Consider the following 17387-nt stretch of genomic DNA (forward strand, 5'->3'; position numbering starts at 1 on the left):
ACATTTGCAGATGTACTCAATACAGCGTAACTTTTACAAATGTCCAGATATCAAGCTGAAAATTTGAAAGAATATCAAGAATAGAGAATCTAATTCGAGTGCATTTTTTTTTTGTAAATCGCTAATTTATTGTTACTGAGGTTTCTATGCCCGGTGAAAAATGAATAGCGGCCCTACTGAAAAATGGGTGGTCAACACGTTTCCTGATGAAAACAAAACAATATATAAAAGCGATTCACACGCAACATCAAGCGACTATCACCTGCATGTTACTGTTCCGGAACAACAACATTAATTGTAAGCATTTCAGTAAGCAGCAACATTTTTACGTCGGATACGTGAGTAATATTCTGCTAAAAAAATTAATAAATTAATCTGGACGCCGACCGAAGTTGATTGATCGTCTGAATCGTGTTTAATGCATGCGTTTTCTAATGAAAACAAACCAATCTCATTTGCATTTGTGGTTGTAAGTGAGCTGTCAGAGAGCCTAATTTAGCATTTGTAGTTTTTTGAGAAAATGTATGCAGTTTCCAAACAATATATCAATGATCAATACCTGCGATAAAAAATAGGGTCCCGTAGAAGACACAAATGCTTATTATTTCGTTGATCTTGACGTTAAATCGTAAAGACATCGTTTTGGTTGTTAAAGGCAGAAAATATTTTAAAAGCGACATGTTCTAGCTTGAAATAAGCATTAAACATGTGGAAAAATCGAATAGCATTTTCTGTGTGTAGGCATACAGAAACTCATTCGCTATGTACTTTTTCGTATCCGTGCAGGAAGTTGCCGTTTGCTCGGGATATGCTTTAGGTGAACTATTCGATCTGCTTTATCGACAGTTCATAAATTCTTTATCGAAAATTCATCTTGCCGTTTTTTTCAGAATCCATCTTTGGCTTTTCAAACGTCAAATCAGAAGTGAACTGGTAAGCAGAGGTGCCAGATGAGATAGTATTTTGGAAAGCTAGCTTCTTTTCTAAGCAAGATGAAACTGACATTGATAGTAAATGCCCTCATGAATACCATTTGAATAGCGTAATAAACTACTCCAAGTATTATCCTAACCATATTCTTGAACGTTCGACGATATCTTATAAAGTAAGTGTATGGTATTCGTTTATGCTAGTTGATAGAGTCGAATGTTTTGAATTTGCTGTTTGGATCAACAAGTTCTGTGTGAGAGCCTATTTCAGATCAGAAAAGTGTATTGGTATGAGTTAGTCTGAAATTTAGAGTGACTTTCCTCTTGGATTTTTGCATGATCGAAATTACTTAGGCATATTGATCGTTTTTGAAGCATTTATTCGAAGGTGAGAACAACTCGATTTTTTTACTTTAGTAAGATCCATGCATGAACAAAAAAAAATCGAAAAAGCACTTCATCATACGATACACTCCACGATTTGCACAACTGATTTTGTTTGAGTGAATAGTTTCTATCATTAATTACACACTATGATTTGATTCCGTTGTTCGGAGATTTTTTTTTTGACAAAAACTTACGGTAATCATCACAAATAGCCGAAGTTTCACATCAATTTCATTTCACAAAAATATTCACAAATTTTCACCGGACGAACAGTTATTCGCAAGCTTTTATTAAAAAGATCTGTGAACAATTATACAGTTCATGCGGTAAATCTGAACAGCATGAAAATCATAACGTTCGTATGGTGAAATTATCTTCCATTTACAGAACTTCTGTAAATACGAATGGTTGTGAAAACTAACTGCCAAACAGTTATTAAAAATTTCAGTAACTGTCTTTCTATTACCCAGAAGAAAAATATCTTGAGGTACAAATGTACTTGTTTTTTAAAACATTAGAAATACTCAAAGCTTTTCTTTTCCTAAGAGGCGGAAAATAATTGCATATCGCTATGGCCGCTTGCCTCCAATACATATCGTTCGGGGGTAATTTCTGGTGGAATTAGAACTAGGATTCCCTTTTTCTGTTGATATATCTGTAGGCACGACTGGTTCTATTATTCTTCACATGTTTCTGTGAAAAATATCCAAATTAAAAAAAAATTAAAATTTGTGTAGTGTTTTGAAATCCCAAAATCCATTTAAATCCAGAATTTTATCCAAAGGAAAAAAAATCTTGCCGATCGTTCATGGCAGCGCACTCAGGCAAAATACATATCTAATTTTGATTTTTAGCCACAAGTATATCGTATGCGAACCATAAGACCGCATCATGAAGTCACGAAAATTTGATTTCCAATAAAAAGCCTTATGAAATTCATACGAAATTTTCAGCAACATTGTGCGAAATTTTTTTGACAAACATAACTTCTCGCATATACTGTGGAATTCATAAATTGTTCGTAATAAAACTATAACAGTGAGAGATAAGATGAATATTACAGAGGTATATTTTTCATATCAATCTTATGAAATGGTGATTTTGGTGATTTTTGATGCATCATAACATTTGCCTTATGTTTTTCACTTCTCAATTTGCCTGAGTGCGGGAGGAGAATCAAAACGATTTGAATGGACCTTGATACTTTTTTTAATATAACCAAATTAGCAGTTTCAAGGGCTCTGGTTTCGATTCATTAAATATTATTTCAAAGCAATTACATACACTCAGAAAAATATTATGGTAACAGTTACTATATAGAGGGTCAATCTGACCATGCGAGTATAGTGGTTTTCAGCCGACTATTAAATCAGATGATTTCAACAATAGCCAAGTTCATGTTGACTATAAATGGTATCGGCTCTAGAATAGTAATATTGAACAGTATATTGTATGAATAACTAATACGATTGAGATGGTTAGGCTAACCATGACCGAATCTTTATTTACATTGTAGTTTTCGCTATAACCAGAGCCATGGTATTTTTGACACTTCACTTCTAGTTATTTCGAAACTAAAGGCAGTGGTTGATTCAACAATGCTGAAGATCAGCAAAACATGAGCTAATGTTAAAAAGTTTTATGAATTTGAATTCTAGAACAAGAACAACAAAATAGTTTCATTGAATTCTATTTTATTTTTGCATCAAATCAAACGATGATGTGCCTGGTGAAATATTGATTATCAACGTAGACACGGAGCAGCATTGCTTAGTTGCAACTGTTGATCCCAGGCTCTGTTCGGTGAAGTTTTCCTGAAGCAGGAATGGCCAGCATGGAAGAAATTAATAGCCAAGTCCAGATGCAAATCTCAATACCCACCTGCTATATATTGTTATTTTTTCCGTCGGATTCGAGCGATTTGATTCCGGGAATCGGATGATGTTCGTCGTTTTCATCAATCGCTTGATGTTGTTTCTACAGCGACCGATAACGAATAATAAAAATTATACAATACGTCGATTTCACTAGAAAACAGCCGTTACCGGCAAAATTGTTGAAAAATTTAATTTCAACGACGGAAACTAGCAAGGCTACAAAATTTACTCACCTGCAAGACCTTCCAAATTGCACAATATAAGTCACACAATATACATTTTTTTCAAATCAATCACTGATGTGTTACGAAATTGTCTGCTGTATTGTAACTTTTTGTGACAATAACAAAGTACATCCGTTTATTGACAATTTGTATAGTCAGCACAAATGAAAAAAATAGTCGGTTAAAAAACACTATACGATAATGTGCTTACTACATAAATTCTGTTGATATGGACTACATGAATAGTGTTTTAAACTTTTTCTAATTTCTTTTAAACCATGTATCTATTTATGGTAACATTATTATTCTGCGGACATATTTACATGGTAGCGATAACTATTTAGCTCCTCATATATACCAAGGCTCGAGAGCAATTTCACCTTACTATAAATTGTGATTTTAACTATTTGTTCTTATATTTGAGATGACTACCATTGTCAGGATGACCATGCCAGAAAAGTCATAAATACAAATAGTTTAGTCAAGTCGTAGTCTTTGTTGTCTAGTAATTTATACAATACAGAGCGTTGTCTAGTAATTTATACAATATTTAAGCGTATAGTTGAAATGACAATGGAAAACAGGCTACGGTTACTATGGTATTTTGCTCAGTGTATGTTTCAATCTAGCATGTGTGATTTGAAAACGAAATAAATAGATAAAATTCGATTTGATTTTATTTTATGCGAACGATGAAAAAGATGTTTTGGCATCCCTGCCGGTGAACGAATGATTGTGTTGTTTGGTGACCCTTTCTGGTGCGAACTTGTTATCGCTTGTCTATTTTTGGGTCGTAGGAAAAAAGTGAGTTTTTGCCATCATTTCGATTGATTTGTCGCATTAAAGTAAGTGCAATCAAGATGTCCATGCGTGGTGGAAAAAATCGTGGTCGAAACTGGAACCAAGGTGGTCCCAGCGGTCGAAATTTTTACGATGGTAAGTTGCTGGTTGAACGTACTTTCTGGCCTACGTGCGTCGCCATTTTGATGATTTTGCTAGAAGGTTGTGTTTTGGCGATGTAGAGGAAGTTTGTTTATATGAGAATTTCAAACGAAAGGTTTCTCTGCTTCGCAGGTGGTACTACATACTCGGAACACGATGACCGAGTGGACAATTGGAATCGGGACCGGAAAGGGAACGTGACGAAACGAAGAGTTAGTTTTAAACACGTCAATGGTGGCCGTATGAAAGGAGGACAAATGGTTTCCGACATCAAGATTCGCGCACTGCTGGAAGACGACGAAGCGATGGCCGGCGAGGGACACGACGGTGAACGGCGAATGTTTTATAAGGGCAACAAGGGTTTCAACAAAGGTGATCGTCGACGAGGTTCACCCATTCCGCGGGGTCAAATGATGCACAAGAAGCGACTGATAAGTGGTCCCACAAGTTGGTTCGAAGTCAAGATCCCGTTCGGTCATAAGTATGAAAAGGACTTTATTCTTCGTTCGCTGTTGAACGCAATCAAGCCGGAAATTTTCATACCGCACTACTGGAAGGTGGAAGACACGGCTGTCAGCTTTCACATTGAGGACTTTCCGGCTGCCGAAGCTCTGCAGAAAATTGATCGAACGATCGGTCTACCGGATGGTCGTAAAATGATTGTGATTGTACGCAATAGTACGCCACAGTTCCAGGTCAACGATCAGCTGAAGGAGCGCATGAAGTTGGCCATGGTCAAGCGATATAATCCGGCTACGAAAGCTTTGAATTTGGAAAAGTTTCATGCCGATCCGGATCTGGGAGATATCTTTTGTGCACTATTTCGACCTCAGATTATGTTGGCTGCGTTGGATGTGATCAAGGAAAACATACCGGATTTGGAGGCTTTGAACCTGAACGACAATAAACTGCACATGTTGGATCACTTCAAACAGATTGCCGTTAAAATTCCAACTTTAAGGATTCTGTACATGGCTAATAATAAGGTAATTGAAGCTGGGGTTTTTGAAAATTAAGTTTTAACGTCTAACGGCTGATTTTTGTTTGTTGTAGATTCCCTACGTGACTTCGCTGGACAGCCTGAAGGCTCTCAACTTGGTGGAGATAAACTTGGAAGGCAATCCGCTCAAGGAGCGCATCAAAGATCAAACGGTTTACGTCAGGTATTTGTTAGGTTTCTTCCGTATCCTGGCTACATTTCTCTCTTCCGTCTGTGTTTGTGTTGTCCCATCATCATCTGTTGCGGTCCCTGCGTTCCCGGGAGCGAAGGCCAAGCTGGAACAGGTGCAGTATGGTTATGATGACATGGGATGAGCACTCGACCGTTTGTCGCATATCCGAATCGGTGTGTTCGAGGTTTCATCTCAAAACGGATCTGCCCGGAAAGTCGGATCGATCTGTACAGTGTGATGAAGCTGGTTTGTGGGGGAATTTTTTGTGGAGCACCGTAACTAATTTGGGTTTGCCTTTTGCAAAACTGCAATGTTACGGAAATTTTATTTGGGTGTGCTGTCTTGAAAAAAAAAATTCTAAGCGCTTTAAATCACGATAGTTTCCGATCATGTTTCGAAAACGGCTCAATAAGTTGCCAAACTCTTTTCGTTCGAAGCATGATCAGGAACACTGTGAACAGGTAGTGCAATGACTAGGACTATCAGTAATAATACTATTGAAACTGTTCTATGATCACATCAACCGTAGATTGTTTGAGATGTCTTTTTTTCTCGAATTTTATCGAATCGTGGAAAACAATCAACGGCTGATGCGGTCCAGTATTTAGCTGAGTGCGGTATGAGAGTTCAATCTACGGGAAAAATAGTTTGATTTGACATTGAAACATACTCCGAAATTGTCGAAAAAGGCCACCATTTAGATGTTTTATATATTTATGTCAAAACAGATAATTTGTTTTAGTTTTATTGTTTATAAATGAACCGATATATTGTAATTGCAAAACAATTGATTAATAATATAGTAAGCATAATTGTATGTAAAATGTTTGTAATTCTGAGGGTTTCGGCTAACGAAAAAATGACACAAGAAAAAAAAACGCTTCTCAAGTCGATCGCTCATTTAAGCTTCCTTGAATTGGTTCGGTTGCAATTTGTTGTCATTGGGGGCAAGAGTTTGGTTTTTTGTGATGCTGAAGAACAACAATAAAAGAGCCTAAACACAAGATCAAGAGACCACGGAGATCGGATTGAACTTCCAGGTTTGGATAGTTCCATTTTGTTGAGTAGCGCTCAACAGCCGAGGCTGATGCGTAAGCCCTGCCAAAGAACCACTTCATAGAAGCGGTTCATTATGCAGTCTCCTCCAAAGTCAGGGACCACCGAAGGTGGCGCTGTTCCCGGTTGGTAGTACCGGAGGTATTGCCATTACTTCTGGAGGAAGTTGTTGGCTGTGATGGGAGTATTTGGCTCGATGTGCCTAAGTCATGTGGTCTCGACACCGAAGCACTTTAAATTTGAAATGGACGAACGGAACCTGACCATTGGTTCCACTAACGACGGCGGCTATAATTGCCATAAATAAATTTACATCAGTTTGATTAAAAGTTTAAAATCAATTACTGCAAAAAAGATTATTATTTCTCTCCTTAGTTTAGTGGGTGACACTGAGTTTCAACCGGGCCAAAACTAGGAGCAAGCACGAGTGAAACATTAGGAGAAGAAAAAAAAAAGAAACAGCATTCAAGTAGTAAAACAAGATATCCCGACTACAACAATAAACCAAACCCGATGAAATTTAGTGTTAAGAACTGAACGAAAAAAAAAATGAAAAATTGAATCATTAAGTAAAAAACAACAGTTTAATTTCAAAACAAAATAAAAATGAAAGCTAATTAAAGAAAATATGGATGGATATCCAAAAGATGTAGCACAGATTTGCTTCCAAATTCAAAGACTGTTTTGAACGAATTGTTCAAACGAAATTGGAGAAAAAAGGATAACAAATAGACAAACGTAGCCAAGCTAAGAATGTTAGTATGTGAATGCGTGTGGTCTTTTTCGATGAAATTTCCACTGTACACCGGGTGTCGGGTAAATTCTCTGTGACAAAAGTGAATTAGGTTGAGCTCTCATTGCGCCATCAGCCACTCAACCACCTACTCGTTGGTGTTGGTATCTTACAGATCTTACAGTACATAATAAGCGATTGTGCTAACGATTTCATTGTTTTTATTTTGCATATTCTCCTCTGACAGTGAGGTCCGGAAAAGACTGCCGAAGATCATCAAATTGGTAAGTGGTTATGCATTTGAATAATTATACAAATTGCTTCACATTAAGCTTCAGCACTCTGAACAAGACACTTTCATTTATCTCAATATTATTTTCGTAAGCCCTCTGATTAATTAAATACACAATCCGTGATTTTGTTATCTAGAAATCTAACACTTGTACTTTGAAGTTATTGCCATAGAAATAGGTCTGCACAACTGTTATTGTTGTTTATGGGAAAACGATTTTCTCATTTGTGTAGACAATTTCGCAAATTATCTGTATCCATTTGAAGATGAATTTCGAAAACAAAACATTAAGACAAGTTTGAATCAAGTTTTTGACAACTTGGAAACTGTATTGAAACTATTGTGAAACTACATATTGAACCAAATGCATATTTGGAAAAAAACGAAGGTAAAACTCTTCCTGAAACCAAATTCCAAACCGATTTTCTGTCCCAAGCGACCGGTTCCCTTTAATACCATTTCATTGGTGGACGCCGAACTAACACGGTTGGAAACGTCTGGTATAATACAGCCAGTCGACTTTTCCGAATGGGCTGCTTCTATTGTGGCGGTACGCAAGTCAAACGGACGGGTTCGCATTTGTGCGGACTACTCGACGGGACTTAACGAAGCATTGGAGGCAAACCACTATCCGCTTCCAACTCCTGACGAAATTTTTGCTCAACTCAATGGTAGCACAGTGTTCAGCATCATTGATCTGTCCGATGCGTATCTACAACTCGAAGTTGATGATAGTTCCAAGAAGCTACTCACCATCAACACGCATCGTGGTCTGTATCAATTTAATCGCCTTGCTCCAGGAGTAAAGTCCGCTCCAGGAGCTTTCCAGCGTTTGGTGGATGGAATGATTTCAGATATTCCTGGTGTCCGCTCTTTCATCGACGATGTTATCGTATTCTCAAAGGACATGAAGTCGCATCTAGCATCACTCAACTTACTGTTCCAGCGACTGAAGGAGTATGGTTTCCACGTCAAAGCTGAGAAGTGCTATCTCTTTCGAACACAACTTGCCTATTTGGGACACATCGTAGATAAAGAAAACATTCGTCCTAATCCCGAGAAGTTGAAGAGCATTGCTGAGCTTCCTGCCCCGACAAACGTTCCCGAATTACGGTCATACCTAGAAGCGGTCAACTTCTATGCAAGATTCGTTCGCAACATGCACGAGTTACGTCATCCAATGGACCAGCTGCTGAAGAAGGAAACAAAGTGGCAATGGACTCCAGATTGCCAACGCGCTTTTAATGAATTCAAGACAGCACTTCAGTCAAATTTGCTGCTAACTGTGTTCAGTCAAATTTGCTGCTAACGTAGCAGCAGACGCATCAAATACTGGAATCGATGCAGTAATTTTTCATCAGTTTTCGATGGAAAGATGAGGGCCGTTCAACATGCTTCAAGAACGGTCGCCCCCGCAGAGAGGAACTATGGGCAACCTGAAAAAGAAGCACTCGCGTTAGTCGATGCAGTAACAATGTTCCACAAGTTTTTGCTAGGACGTCATTTCACACTGCTGACTGACCACAAGTCGCTACTGTCTATTTTCGGTTTCAAGAAAGGAATACCAACGCACACGGCCAACAGGCTGCAACGTTGGGCACTTACGATGCTAAATTACGATTTTGAGATTCAACATGTATCCACGAGCGATTTTGGTTGCGCAGATATCTTGTCTAGGCTGATCGACCGAACCAACCAACCAGAAGAAGAATACGTCATCGCAGCACTCACTCTAGAGGAAGACTTATCAAGTATTCTTTCCGATGCTACAGAAAAGGTTCCGGTTTCATTTGCAGCATTGCAGAAAGCAACTTTAACAAATGTTACACTTCAAACTGTTATCAAGCACATTCGTAACGGATGGCCTTCCTGCTCCAAGAATCTTTCCACTGCAGCTCAACCATATTACAACAGACGAGAATCGCTAAGCCTAGTTGACGGTTGTGTAATGTTTGGCGACAGAGTCAAAGTTCCTGAGATGTTCCGACGAAGGGTTCTGCAACAGTTTCATCGAGGTCATTCCGAAATGGTACGCATGAAGGCAATAGCTAGAAGCTTTGTTTTTTGCTAATAGTACTGTTGTTGTACCGTTGAATTCCACTATATCACGTCATTACACTCTCACAAAGTCACTATTTTCACAGTCACTATTCTTCCGAAAGTGTATCAAACGTTATAATACAGATACGTATTTTGGAATGCTATTTGCATTCTTCTTCAGTGTATCGGTTTTATAAACTAAATAATAAACTCGATTCTGTGTGCAAGTGCTACAGTGCGGGGTAGAAAGTTACTGCTATGCGGTGTGTACATTCCCCCTGATAAAAGCCAAAACGTTGATGTGATCGATGCGCACATTTCAACTGTTTCGGAACTGTGCAGTAAAGGTTCTGTGAATGATATTGTTCTGGTGTGTGGTGATTTCAACCAGCCCCGCATTGTGTGGAATCAACGGCATGAAGAAACACAACCCGCTTGTTCTTTGTTGCCATCCGCTGCTGGTGCAGCGCTGATCGATGGTATGGATTTTTTAAATCTACATCAAGCAAACCAGTGCAGAAATCATCTTGGGCGATTGCTCGATTTGGTCTTTTGTTCTTCGGAGCATCAATTAATAGTTGATTGTAGTGTTACTCCACTGCTACCTGTCGACCCGCATCATCCGCCTTTAGTTATCTCGTTGGCTGCTGACTGCGAAAACAATTCCCGCAACATGGACTCCACGAATGAATCAAGGCCACTAAATTATAGAAAAATTGATTTTGGTGCTTTACTTGAATTCTTGCAAAACGTTAACTGGAGTGCTTTGCAAGATATCGACAACGCAAATGAAATGGCATCTTTTTTCTGTAACAAAATAACTCAGTGGTTAAGTTCAAATTTGCCTTTTGTAAAACGGCCAATAAGTCCTCCTTGGAGCACAGCTTTGCTTCGTAAATTGAAACGAATTCGAAATGCTTGGCAGCGCAAGCATCGTCGCTGGAAGAGCGCTGAAATAAAACGAATGTTCAAAAGTTCCAGTGAAAACTATCGCAAATTAAACGCGGGGTTGTACAAATCCTACGTTATGCGGGTTCAAACTGATCTTCGTCGGAATCCCAAACATTTCTGGACTTTTGTAAACTCGAAACGTAAATGCTCATCAATTCCTTCAAAAGTTTGTCTCGATGGTGTTGAATCCAGGTCATCCTTGGAGTCATGTGATCTGTTTGCAAAGTTCTTTGCTTCGGTGTTTGCAGAAAAAACAGCCTCCGGTATCGATGCGGAGACCGCCGCGGTGGATGTTCCTGAGAATTTAGTGCACATTGACACATTTTTGGTTACTCCCGATATGATTGTTGCCGCAGCGAAGAAGTTGAAACGATCGTTCTCGGCCGGACCAGATGGCATACCTGCAGCGGTGTACAGTCATTGCGCTTCTGCTTTAGATGATTCTTTGTGCACTATATTTAACAAATCATTTGAGCAAGGTATTTTTCCGATGACTTGGAAGCAGTCTTTCATGTTTCCTGTATACAAGAGCGGTGATCGTACAAATGTTAGAAATTATCGAGGCATAACCAATTTATCAGCTGCATCTAAACTGTTCGAAATAATTGTGAGCACTGAGGTACTTTTTCGCACTAAAAATTACATCTCTATTGATCAGCATGGATTTATGCCTGGTCGTTCAGTCAGCACGAATCTCTTAGATTTCACTTCCAGTTGTTTTTCGAGTTTGGAGAATAAAGTACAAATTGATGCAGTATACACTGATCTGAAAGCAGCTTTCGACCGAATTGACCACCGAATACTCTTGTGCAAGATGTTGCGGCTGGGCGCCACACAAAAGTTTACTGACTGGCTACGCTCTTACTTATGTGGTAGAGTCCTGCGAATTAAGCTCGGCTCTTGTGTATCATCTTCGTTCTCAAATTTATCAGGAGTTCCTCAAGGTAGCAATATGGGTCCACTTTTGTTTTTGCTGTTCTTCAACGATGCTGTTTCGGTGCTCGGAGTTGGCTGCAGATTAGTATATGCCGATGATTTGAAATTATATCTTGAAGTTCGCTCTATTGACGACTGCATCCGGCTTCAAAAACTTCTAGATACATTTGTCGCCTGGTGTCGTAGAAACTGGTTGATTGTCAGCATTTCAAAATGCCAGGTCATAACGTTTTACCGAATACTGAACCCAATTCGATTCGACTATGCAATTGATGGACAAACGCTCCAGAGATTTGACCATGTTAATGACCTTGGTGTTTTGTTAGATGCCAAACTTACCTTCAATCTGCATCGTTCATCTATAATATCAAAAGCGACACGGCAACTAGGTTTCATTGCAAAGATCGGGCGGGACTTCAAAGATCCGTATTGTTTGAAGGCGTTATATTGCTCTTTGGTTCGTCCAATACTGGAAAATGCTAGCGTAATTTGGAGTCCTTATCAACTTACATGGAACTTACGGATTGAGCGCGTTCAGAAACGATTTGTTCGTCTTGCTCTAAGAAACCTTCCCTGGCAGAATCCGCTTGATCTTCCACCATACCACGATCGCTGTCGACTGATCGGACTCGGACTCATTGGAACGACGCAGGAAAATTCAGCAAACTACTTTCGTGGCAAAACTGATCAACGGCGATATCGACTCACCGAAGATTTTGTCTCAACTCGATTTTCGTGCTTCACAACGATCACTGCGCTCTACCAGTTTATTTCAGCCGAGATTTCATCGAACGACGTTCGGGTATTACGAACCGATAACATCATGCTTAAGGACATTTGGCACCGTTGAACACCTTTTTGAATTTGATGAACCATCACACAAATTCGTGCAGAAAGTACAGCGATCTACAATTTTATGACTTGACTAAACATATTCATTAAGACCATTTTATTGTCAGATGAATAAATTTAATAATAAATAATAAATAATAATAAAATAAATGAAACCTTGAAGGGGGAAATGTTGGATCATGATCATGCAACCAACGATCATATAACAGCTGACATGAATCTTATTTTATTCATTCTTTGATTGACTTCCAGTAAAACAACAGCTAGAAGTATTCAATCCGAAGTTTCATTCCGGGAGTTTCCGGATACAACAGCAAGCGTGATGAATTTTCCTGGGGCGGCCCGCAGAAATCACCTCTGTCTAGTTGCTGGTGTTTTCCCGGATTACCGAAAGCTAGGAGCTATCCCTCAGTTAGGTCCGAACGAGCGGCAGCGAGGTCGGACAGCAGGCCATTAAAAACGATGAGGTGTAGCCTCGTTAGACCTTACAAAATTTCAGTAAATAAAAACAATTTCCATTAAGCAGCATTGTTCATCTGTTATGCCAAATGACTGTTATGCCAAATGACCATTATGCCAAAATTGGTAGCCCCAATTTTCCTCATTGTTTCCAAAAGTTTGAAAAATTTAAATTTTTGATTTATTTATTGTATTGTTTTGTACAACTCGAGATATTGACGATTAATTTCTACCCATATTTCCACAGGGCAAATTCTGAAAAGGCACTCCATAGTAAAGTAAGACGTATTTACGTCAATAGTTTTGTAAACGTTAACGTTTTCAACTTCGCGCGGATTTCGTTTTGATTTTGAAATTTTTCGTGACAACCCTGGAATTTACTATTGATAACGCTTTAGCTCCACTGGAATTCATATTATTGGAAGGATATGAAGTTATCGCTCGGCGAAGACTGGTTATACGGCAAATATGCAGAAAAATACACATATCAGTCAGTCAGTACCACTGTTACACGAAGTTTTGAGCTACGCAAGGGCAAAGCGCACAAATGTTTCGCTTACGACTGCTCTTTTTGGGCTCCTGCAGTCATTCAGTTATTGGCATGGAAATACAAACTTTACTTGCGGGGTTTCATTTTAGTGGACTTTTACGACATGGAACAGGAAACCAGTGGATCAATTCTTGATTGAAATAATTTCGCCGGATGCCACATAGCTTACCTGTGGACTTATACCATCGGGACAGGTGCACCTGTCCCGATGGTATAAGTCCACTGTGAAGTCTGTTGAAACAGAAGATCAAATTCCACTACAGGAATGTGTAATACCAAGGCTTTGTTTTTACTACACGGCTATCTAGGTTGCTCAGAAAGAGAAGTTGACATTGAAGATCAATTTCCATTCCATTGGTGGCCGATGACACAATAGACTGGACCTGTTTTCTAATAATTTTTCAAACCTCTTTCAGAGCGCTATCTGTTTTACATTTATTAAAGAGAATATTCAAAAATGTCTTGTTGGGAGTGGCTGTATTTCTAATTCCTACCAATTTTACGTCAACGTAACAAATCACCATCCATTTCTCATTCCACCAGGACAACATTGACCTACCACCTCCGATCGGGTTCGACGTAACCGACGACGATAGCAAACTGCCACAGGCGAAAGCGTCCTTCCTGTGCGACACGGCTGGGGCGGACATTGTACGCCAGTTCCTGGAGCAGTACTTCATCATCTACGATTCCGACAATCGGCAGCCCCTGTTGGATGCGTATCACGAACACGCGATGATCTCGATGACCGTGTTCAACAGCCCCAGCCAGGGAAGCCAACAGCGACTGCAAAGCTATCTGAACTATAATCGCAACCTGAACACCAAGCGGGATCTGGACACACGCTGTCGGTTTTTGAAGATGGGTCGACTGCCGGTCGTTTCATTTCTGTCCGAACTGCCCCAGACCAAACACGATCCGCAGTCGTTCGTGGTCGATCTGACGCTCTTTACGGTAGGTGTTCTTGATGTTCGCGTAGTTTTGATAGTAATTTTAATTAAACATATATTTTCTCTACGCTTTCTACAGCCCCAGCTGATGCTTCTGACGGTGACGGGTGTGTTCAAAGAGCGCAAGTTAGCGGTCATCAACGAACCGTATCGGTCGTTCCAACGTTCACTGGTGATTGTCCCGTCGGGTGCCGGTTTTTGCATTCGCAACGAAATGATCCACATCAACAACACCACACGGATTCAGGACGAGAAAGCATTTAAGGAAGTGCCACTGCAACCAGTTCCCGCTCCGGTTGTTCCGATTACAGCTGCGGTTACTGCTGTTACTGCTGCCGCTGTTGCTGCTGGTGGTGGTGGTGGTGGTCCCGACGATAACACCAAACTGCAGATGGTCCAAGCAATGGCCATTCACAGCAACATGAATCTCGAGTGGAGCCGAAAGTGTCTGGAGGAAACCAACTGGGACTTCGAGCGAGCCGGGTTTGCTTTCGGTGAACTGCACAAACAGAACCGGATACCACCGGAGGCGTTTGTAAAGCAGTAATTCGTTATCACGTGTACGGCGGCGGCGGCGACGGCGAGGCTGCAGCGACATCGCAGGGCGTTGATCCGGAAGCTATAGGTTTAAGATCAAGGGAATCGAGAAACGATTATTCGTGATATTCATGGGAATGGCAAAGTTTCAGGCAAAAGGCAAAACTTTTGATCGTTTGATTGTCGATGTAAAATTTGACTATTGGAAAGTAGAGTACGATTCTCGGACACGGAATTAAAAGGTTAAAGTTTTCTTTGTTTTTCTCTAATTTAGTTTCGCCTTTTCTCTGATCTAACTTGGTGTTTCAAATGCACCCGGTAATATTGTTTATGTGTTTATGAAACATCTGACGACGGACAGATCACAATGAAAAGTATATATTCAAAACAAAAACCGTTGATTTATTATAAAACTTTCTGCTTCTAGTCGCCTATCAGCGCCGATAATGTTTAGTTCTGTTGGTTCTGATGGGTGGCTAAGAACAGAGATAGGGAAGCAATGAATTCCAATCAGTCAATCAAATCAATTTTTTTTAATCGGGCATCATGTAACGGAACCCAATCAGATGGGAAAATCTATCGAATGCTGTGACAGTCTTAGCATAGAGAAATAGAACCATTTTTGAATGCTACATCGTAAGGCATCGATACAGCTTAGCTTAATACTTAAGATCGGTAAGATTCATGTAGTGTTTTGTTTATAGTCTGACTAGTGCATGTAATTTTTATCAACGAAAAATTGTATCTTATAATACAAATTGTTTCTTCTGACACTGAAAAGGCAAGAAAAAATGTACAAAATATATAAACTAACAGAAAAATGTTAAGTTAGATAAATAAAATGGTATTTATCCTTAAATTTCAATTAGTTTTTGTTATTCCTTTTCACCGAATAGTTCTGCTCTACTCCAAATTATTCATTCCACCAACCCGCGTTAAATTTCTCTTCGTCTTTCTTTAGTACAACGACAGTCCCACTTGGTTACATTTTTTTCATAGTGAATTGATTATCGGAAGTTTGTTGAGAGTAGTCCTGTTCGAAGAGTAGTCAAAACAAACAAGCAGCCCGCTTGTGTCTTGTTTCTTTATGTTCACTATCTCGCATCGACAGCCTTAGAAATTCGATGAGATTCTGTGTTTTTTTTTTATGGAATTACTGTCACGAAAGGCTGTCCAGTGCCGGCTGTCTCATCAATGTCTCGTAAAGCAATTTGCCGGCTGTTTCTGGTTACCTCAATGAAACGGTGCTAGTAAAGCTTGCTTCAGATAGAATTGGAAGAAAGACAATTGTCTGTATTTCAGTTATTTGTTATTGAATTCAAGATCTTTTTTTATACAAATGGTTTCGAAGGAATTCTCGAATTTTTCCTGTAACACGGCTCATTAGGCTGCGCACATCTTCTTCGTCCATCGTTTTAGCTATCTTATTCCACCAGGTCGTCATCTGATTGATGTCTTTGACAACCTTTCCCTTTGTCTTAAATCTCCTTTTCATGATTGCCCAGTATTCCTCAATAGGGCGGAACTGGAGCAGTTGGGTGGGTTAAGGTTTTCGGAACAAACTGGACCCCTATCTCTGCATACCATTCTTCAACGACTTTGCTGTAATGACAGCTTGCCAAATATGGCCGGAACATTACGGGATGGTCGTGGGATCGAATGAACGGCAAAATTCGTTTTTGGAGACACTCTTTTTGGTATAGCTCCGATGTCATTCTCTTATTTGTAACGAAAACTTTCGTTTTTTTTGCCTCAGCTGCAAATGCCCTGCCAAATCATAAATTTTCTTGCAAATTTGTCGACAAAAACAAATTTTTACCTGGGATTTGCCCGAAGTCAGCCTTGACATCGTCCATCAGAAGACACCCGCCGAACTTGGTCAGCACCTGGTCATATAGTCTCCGAGCACGAATTTTGACCACACTATTCTGTTTTATGGTCCGATTTGGCTGTTTGCTAGCTCGATACGACTTGATTTCTTCCCGGAGTCGAGTTCTCCTCACGGTACTATGGGCAGCACCGAATTTGCTGGCCAAAACACGCTCCGACAGATTAGGATTCTTCTTAATCGTCTTCAAAATCTTACCACGCAGTTTCCAATCGACAGTTCCACTCCGACGATTGGCTTGAGGCTTCCGAATCGTCGTCAATGTTTCCTTATACCGTTTGATAACGCGCCATACGGTATTTCTGGGCAATTTCAGCTGTTTAGCTAGCCTAGATGCAGACAACATCGGATTTTCCAAATAACTGTGCACAATTTTTTCCCTCATTTCGGCTTCCATGTTGATTGTTTACAAAGTACAGTCAATTTGCGGAATGTCAAAAATCATACGTGAAGCTGACAAAATTCCTGACACGTGGGCGCCAAGAACTTCCAAATCCGTCCACCACGAGCGCTACAATATGAGCAAAAGTTTGTTCCAATTCTAAATGAAGCAAGCTTTACTAGAGATGGGCTATTCGTTCGCAAACGGTTCAAAATAACTAGTTCTTTTAG

The 17387-nt window shown here is 39.8% G+C and overlaps 1 protein-coding gene across 1 annotated transcript; it reads left to right on the forward strand.

Moving 5' to 3' along the window:
- The first annotated feature begins 4150 nt into the window (after positions 1-4150).
- Positions 4151-15719, forward strand: LOC131427519 (nuclear RNA export factor 1). Its single transcript, XM_058590780.1, has 6 exons — positions 4151-4353; positions 4492-5345; positions 5413-5522; positions 7568-7604; positions 13944-14354; positions 14430-15719. Exons 1-6 carry the CDS (start codon positions 4278-4280, stop codon positions 14895-14897), a joined length of 1956 nt encoding a protein of 651 aa, XP_058446763.1. The 5' UTR covers positions 4151-4277; the 3' UTR covers positions 14898-15719.
- Positions 15720-17387: the final 1668 nt, after the last annotated feature.

Source organism: Malaya genurostris, chromosome 2 (assembly GCF_030247185.1).
Source record: "Malaya genurostris strain Urasoe2022 chromosome 2, Malgen_1.1, whole genome shotgun sequence".
In the NCBI taxonomy this organism is placed as follows: Eukaryota; Metazoa; Arthropoda; class Insecta; order Diptera; family Culicidae; genus Malaya; species Malaya genurostris.